The sequence below is a fragment of the Lethenteron reissneri genome, chromosome 57, assembly GCF_015708825.2.
Source record: "Lethenteron reissneri isolate LAM-NWPU_2019-01 chromosome 57, ASM1570882v1, whole genome shotgun sequence".
NCBI classification, from domain to species: Eukaryota; Metazoa; Chordata; class Hyperoartia; order Petromyzontiformes; family Petromyzontidae; genus Lethenteron; species Lethenteron reissneri.
This window is the reverse complement of record NC_083835.1, coordinates 4,385,126-4,392,284: the sequence shown is the minus strand read 5'-3', so window position 1 is coordinate 4,392,284 and position 7,159 is coordinate 4,385,126. Positions and strand designations below refer to the sequence as shown.

The 7,159-nt window shown below is 57.5% G+C and overlaps 1 protein-coding gene across 3 annotated transcripts in view; it reads right to left on the bottom strand.

The window, feature by feature from the left end:
- Positions 1-7,159, bottom strand: part of LOC133357260 (guanine nucleotide exchange factor DBS-like) — a 408,695-nt gene that overhangs the window by 39,579 nt on the left and 361,957 nt on the right. For all 3 annotated transcript variants that reach the window (XM_061575113.1, XM_061575114.1, XM_061575115.1), the window contains exons 4-10: positions 5,636-5,726; positions 4,886-5,005; positions 3,333-3,449; positions 2,645-2,794; positions 1,651-1,775; positions 1,092-1,206; positions 104-223 (exon numbers count right to left, since the gene is read on the bottom strand). In XM_061575113.1, the coding sequence (XP_061431097.1) occupies positions 104-223; positions 1,092-1,206; positions 1,651-1,775; positions 2,645-2,794; positions 3,333-3,449; positions 4,886-5,005; positions 5,636-5,726 (838 nt within the window). The remainder of the gene's footprint in view (positions 1-103; positions 224-1,091; positions 1,207-1,650; positions 1,776-2,644; positions 2,795-3,332; positions 3,450-4,885; positions 5,006-5,635; positions 5,727-7,159) is intronic.

The following is a 7,159-nucleotide window of genomic DNA, read 5'->3' as shown; positions in this document are numbered from 1 at the left end:
GGGGGCGATGGGCTAGTGAGTAGTGGTGGTGTGGTAGTAGCTAGCGGGCAGCAAGCGTAGCGAGTGTGGTGAGCCGTCTGTGCGGCGCTGCATGGGGGAGCACCTGCGCCGCTTTGTCCAGGCTCTGCAGCTCCTGCAGCAGAGCCTTCGCCTGCGCCGAGTTTTCGGCCGTTGCTGCCACCCGGGAGTTCCTCTCCTGCAGCTCCTCAAACTGCCCCATCACCTTCATCACCACCGACGACAAAGACAAAGACAAAGGTTCCACCCCCATAGTCTTGACAGACCTCCGGCACCAAGCGCCGTTAAGCGAGCACCTACGAAGGCCGGCACGGCACGCGGGGTGGGCGTCGGGGGCGGGGGAGAGAGTGGCGGGCCGGCTACCCGTTTAAGGCCGAGTCGACCTAGGGGAGGGCCACCGACCCGACCTAGGGGAGGGCCACCGACCATTGCGCTACCGCTCCCCGCTCAGTCCTTCATCGCAAGCGCACACCTTCATCCACGGCCGGTGGTCGAGATCGCTAACAACCACTGGTTGTAGATGTGGTGGGTTTACTCTCCCACACACCGATTTGCTGTAACAAATTGGCACGTTGTGTTTCACGTGACAAACCTTTACTGATTGGCCGCGTCACGTGGATTCCTCCAGCACGAGGCACGATTTCTGATCAGAGCACCTTCCACGTCTGCACCTCCCACCCCGCCCTTCTAATAAGTATAACCTTTATATGCATGGCGGCTAGAGTCCTCTCATCCTCTAGCTTGAGATGGCTGCCACCTATGGGTCAGATGATTGTCTGCAGTATTAAACAATTGGTAATTAAATATTTAATTTGTTTTCCCTAAACAGTGTAAAATTTTGGAAAAAAAATTTTCACGAACATTAATTGTCTCGCACAACGAGTCGGTGTGCAAAATGTCAGCTCGATTGGATCACGGGAAGTGGGTTAAAAAACGACCAAAAGGTTTGCACGGTCGTAAGCAAGCAAGCAAGCAAGCGAACTTAATATAAAGGATTTAAAAAAGAACCGCCGTTTAAAATCTCCACCCCCCTCAGCGACGAGCATCTTTTTGATATGGTCAGCGGTCGGCACCTCCCGGAAGTCTTGCTCGAAGTAGCGGAACTGAAGGCACTGCTGCAGCTTCAGGTGGTGCTTGGCCCAGAACTTGTCGGCGGCACCGTCCGCCTCGCCCAGCCGCGACAGGAGCCTGGCGGGAACGACAGGAGGCAGGGCCTCGGTTTCGTTTCGTACCGGACGGGGCCGTGGGTGCGGGCCGGGTGGTGGGGGGGCAGGGGGGGGCAGGGGGAGGCAGGGGGGGGCAGGAGCCGTCGCGTCTGCGAGGGCAGAATCCCGATGCGCAGGAAAGGTGAAGGTTCGGGGAGATACAAAGGTTGTCCGGGGTAAGGTCGTGTAGCGTACGTGGCGACAAACCACGCGAACGGGGCGAGCGGGGTGAACGGGGGGAGTGGGGGGAGCGGGGGGAGCGGGGGGAGCGGGGGGAGCGGGGGGAGCGGGGGGAGCGGGGGGGAGCGGGGGGAGCGGGGGGAGTGGGGAGGACAACAAACGAAACGCGAGAAGCAGTTCTCAAGCGGTGAGTTTTGAGTCGATTTAAAAGTGTGCGGGGCTCCCCGCTGGCGGGTGGCGCTCTCACCGCTGCACGGAGCGCATCCCCTGCAGGCGGTCGAGGCTCGGCTGGTAGCCGGGGTCGCTGGAGGTCGGCTCGGCGATTTTGCTGAGCAGGCGGCGGCCCTGCTCCAGCACGGACTCCAGCAGGGCCTGCGGAGAGACGCGCGGACGTCAGGCACGGACGGTCAACCCCCCGTCACCCCCTCCCCCCGTCACCCCACCCCCCCACCCCCCGCTTCCTCGTCACCCCCCGCCACCCCCTGCCACTCCATCGTTACCCCCCCCCCACCCCTGTCACCCGGTAACATTTGTGAGATGTAATAGTTGTTCGGACATTTTAGATTTGTGCTTTCCGCAGCCTCGGTTCGTAATTTGCGTTGCTAATTTTTATCCGGGTGCAACTGCGTACGTGTGTGTGTATGTGCGTGTGTGCGTGTGTGTGCGTGTGTGTGTGCGTGTGCGTGTGTGCGTGCTCGCGTGTGCGTGTGTGCGTGTGTGTGTGCGCGTGTGTGTGTGTGTGCGTGTGTGCGACTTTGTCGTCGTCTGTTGCTTAGGAGAGCATTACACCGGCACTGACTGGTAACGTTAACCGTCAAGCCACATTCTCATTGGCTGTTGTTTGTCTGTGTGGTCTACGGAGACAGACAGATGCTGTTCGACCACCACACAGCACGACCGACCACACCACAGGCTACCCACCACATCACACCGCCCGCCACCACACAGCTTCACCACACCAGACCGCACCACCACCACCACCACACTAGCCACCGCACAGACTCACCAAACCACATTGGCCACCACCACAGACCACCACACAGGCCACATACCACACCGCCCGCCACCACACAGCTTCACCACAAACGGCCGGCGCCGCCACCACCGCTGCCGCCTAGGTCCGGCGCCTTTGGGAGAGCCTCGCGGCACCACCCGAACCACCCGAACCACCCGAGGTGCCGGGGCGGGGCGGCCGCGACCGGGGCGGCACGTTGCCCCGGGGCGACGCGGCGACGTCTCACCTTGACGTCGTCGCGCTGGCGCCCGTGGGCCCCCAGCAGCTCCTCGGTGGCCCTCACGGTGTTGGGCAGCTCCGTCTCGGCCAGCTCCAGGCCCACCGCCTGCAGGGTGTGCACCGCGTCGCGCGCCACCTCCGAGAATCCCTCCAGGTCCTGGCGAAAGGAGGCAAAAGTTGGATTTTGTTTGACCGCAGGCTACTACACCACCGCTCCGTGACTTTCATTTGCGGCCACTTTGCTTCGCCAAACAAAAAAGAGCGATACAGCTTAGTGGGCCTTACCTTGTCAAATTGAAATTCGTTGTTTTTTTAATCGTTTTTAAACTCGCTGGCGAGCGCTCGCAAGGGGAGCGCTCGCAAAATGCATGAGCCCTCCCGTGATTCCCATGCCGTGCATGACCTTTCTTGACCTCTCTATAGAGGCCTGCTGGCTGGAAGAAAAAACGGAATTTCTTAGGGGCCAACGCGCTTTCAATTATTCACGCTGTATATTAAAAAAAAAAGTATTATCCTTCCCCCGCACCTCCAATCAGCACGGTTGGCTACGTACGGTGCGAAAGAAGTTCAACATACACACGTTTCTCCCCACCCCCCTCCCAGCCCCCCCATGTTTCCGTTACAATTCGGTGTTGTCATCGGTGGTGTTATCGGTGGCGTTATCGTAAGCGACAGAGGCGACGGGAGGGACGTACGGAGCGCAGCTGGATCCACTCGGAGTGCGTGTAGACCAGGGTGCCTCCCAGCTCCGGCGTGAGCTGCGACCGGTCTATGGACATGTGCAGCTCGCCCAGGGAGTTGGGCAGCATGAGCTGCTCGCACACACACAAAGACAAAGATCACCCCGGTAGCCTTCGACAGACGGTCGGGGCAAGTGTCGTTAGCGAGTAGTGCTTGCAAAGGCCGGCACGGCACACGAGGGGGTGGGTGGCCAGCACCACGCCCGGCCCCGTTTGTCTCCCCAGTGGCGATGTTTACTACACACCGCACCAGGTACTTATTTGATGCTGAGTCGACCTAGGGGAGGCCCTGGACCGGTTCAGATAATCGTCACTGGTGTTGGCCGTGAGCAGGAATCGAACTCGGGGAGCCGGGTTCGTAGCGCAGCGTAGCGCTAACCACTGCACTACCGCTCCCCACACTGTGTCACGGTACACTACCACACAGTAACACTACCACACAGTAACATTGGGTCGCCATGTGGGTTGACAGCACGGGACGCTAACCGATACACTCCCGATCACCTGCCTTTCAACACACACGCGCACGCACACATGGACACACTCAGATACAAAACAAGGATCCCTCGCGTAGCCTACGCAGGCTGTTTGGACAGGTGTACGCTTTCGGTAAAGTCACGTAGGTAAAAATATAAATAATAAGAAGAAAACTATAATAAAATACAAATTAAATAAAATAGAAAATGAAAATAACAAAATTTTAGTTATTTAAATTTTTCTTTTCTTTTATGATTTGTATTATTATTTTCACCTACATGACTTTACCAGAAAGAACCAAAGAGCATGGATCCTTGCAGTCATAAAAACTTCAAATATAGAATTAGCGAGCACCTGTTAAGTCCACACCATGTGTCCTGTACGCACGTGCGTACGTATGTAAGTTCACATCGTACGTAGCCAACCGCGATAATCGGGGGTGGCGGGGAATGGAACAACAAACTAAACACAAAAATAAGTTCTAAAGAAATAAGGTTTTACACAAATGTGGCACTGTGCTTGTATTATAACGTTTTGAAATCAACTTGCGATCTCGGGATTTCTCGAACGACCAAGGCAGCCGGACGTAAAAAATTAACCCGTAAAAACAAAGTTTTTCACTATAAATCCTTTATATGCGTGGCGGCTAGAGTCCTGTCGTCCTCTGGCTTGAGATGGCTGCCACCTATGGGTCAGATGATTGTCTGCCACCATTAAGCAATTGGTAATTAAATATAAAAAAAAAATTCTAAAAAGTGTAAAGTTATGGAAAAAAAATTTTCACGAAAATAAATTGTCACGCACAACGAGTCTGTGTGTGCAAAATGTCAGCTCGATTGGATCACGGGAAATGGGTTAAAAAACGACCGAAAGATGTGCACGGTCGTAAGCACGCAAGCAAGCAAGCGAGTGAACTTAATATAAAGGATTTAAAAAGCAGAGTGGAGCTGTTAGAGAGAGGAGGGGGAGTGGGGGTGGAGGGGGGCGTGGGGGGGAGGGGCGTGGGGGGGGCGGGGCTGTCGAGCCATTACCTGCACAGGTAAGTTGAACTCATCTTTGCTGAACCTCAGGCCAAAGCTGGAGAACGTCGACTGCAGGAAGCCACACGGACGCAGCACGTGGACCTCGCGCAGACCGGCCGGGAACAGCTCCTGCACGCCGCACGTGAGTACACAGCACGTGAGCACGTGGAGCACACAGCACATGGAGCACACAGCACATGAGTACACAGCACGTGAGTGCACAGCACGTGAGTACACAGCACGTGAGTACACAGCACGTGAGTACACGCCGCACACAGAGCACGTGAGTGCACGCCGCATGCTCACACACAAAACACGCAGGACACATCGGAGCACAACACACCCAAGCCGCGAGCGCGCGCCACACACACACGGCACATCGCAGAGCGCGCCGCCCGCAATGGGGTCAACTGTGCAAAGAATTAAAATAGTGGGGCGCAGCCAACCAGCGCGACATTCGCAGAAGATTGAGTGGAGGTCGCACGGGGGGTAACGGGAGCTGTGGAGATCGCTGCGAATTGCCCGATGATGCTGGTTGCAATTACCAGCGAAACGTCGTACTCAAATTGTAAATGTTGTGGCTTCAACACACCGGTGGGCTAAAGCAGTGAACTATTTGTCTTTGTCAAAGTGACACATTTTTACTGATTGGCCGTGTCGGGTGGTGGAGGGTTACGACACATTTATAAATAACGCGATCTAAACCCAAAAACGTTCATTATGAAAGAAGAAGAATCAACACCACCGCACGCCGCTTACGGAGATGCGCATGAGCACCACTTTCAGCGAACTCCATCGGTCTTGCCGACGATCGATGACCAGGATGAAGCCAGCATCTTCCGTGTCCAGCCTGCGAGGGAGAGAGACGCAACGACACAACGCCCACGTGAGTGCTCACCTTTACATCCCGGAGCCGATGGTGGAAATTTCACATCCCACGGGGGGGGCGGAGGTGGGGGAGGCGAAGGTGGGGGAGGCAGAGGTGGGGGCGGAGGAGCTGGAGGTGGTGGGGGCAGTGGGGGCGGAGGAGGTGGGGGCGGAGGTGGGGGCGGTGGGGGCAGTGGGGGCGGAGGAGGTGGGGGCGGTGGAGGTGGGGGCGGTGGGGGCGGTGGGGGCGGAGGAGGTGGGGGCGATGGAGGTGGGGGCGGAGGAGGTGGAGGAGGTGGGGGCGGTGGGGGCGGTGGGGGCAGAGGAGGTGGGGGCGATGGAGGTGGGAGCGAAGGAGGTGGGGGCGGAGGAGGTGGGGGAGGCGGAGGTGGGGGCGGGGGAGGTGGGGGCGGTGGAGGTGGGGGCGGAGGAGGTGGAGGAGGTGGGGGCGGTGGGGGCGGTGGGGGCAGAGGAGGTGGGGGCGGAGGAGGTGGGAGCGGAGGAGGTGGGGGCGGTGGAGGTGGGAGCGGAGGAGGTGGGGGCGGTGGGGGCGGTGGGGGCGGAGGAGGTGGGAGCGGAGGAGGTGGGGGCGATGGAGGTGGGGGCGGTGGGGGCGGTGGGGGCGGTGGGAGCGGAGGTGGCGGAGGTGAGGGCGGGGGAGGTGGGGGTGGTGGAGGCGTTGTTATCTGGAAGACAACCACTTGTGACCTCCTCTCAAGAGTGCTGCTAATTGTACCACCCCAGAGGACTGATGGGCCGAATCAACCCCTGACCAGGGATTGAACCCGTAACAGCTCGATCGCGAGCCGCTCGCTCTTCCGCGGAGCCTCGTGGAGGCCGCTTTCTGAGCAAGCAACGTGCTTTTAAATTAAATCAATAAATCGCTACACACAGAGGTCCTCCCGCAGAAATCAGAAATCGAAATAATCTCCCCTCGGACAAAGCGGCACGGCATGGCGAGGACTTTCATCGAGCAGTGGATTGGCAAATAACGATCGTCATCGTCTTCCTAAGGTTGCTGCAGAGGCGTTTAATTTTTTCTAATCACAATAATAATAAAATCGCCGCGTGGCTTTTTAACTCGGATTAATTTCCTCGACATTTTTCCTTCTGCTCCTTTGACCGGACGGAAATTGCGGCTCGGCTCGTGAAACCCGACCCCTGTTCCTGAATCGCTCAACCCGCACAAAGCGTGGGCAGGCAGGCAGGGGGGGGGGTGCCTCTTTTCTTTTCCTTTCCTTTCCTCCTCCCTCCCTCCCCTCTCGGCCTTCACCGAAAACCCACGGCATTCCCACAGAGGGAGCCCATTGTCAGCTCACGCCGTTCCTTCAGAGCTCCAGAGATTGGGGGAGGGGGGGGGGTGGAAAATAAATAAATCATCCAGAAAGTGGCAGAATAAATCTACGGTTCCATGTC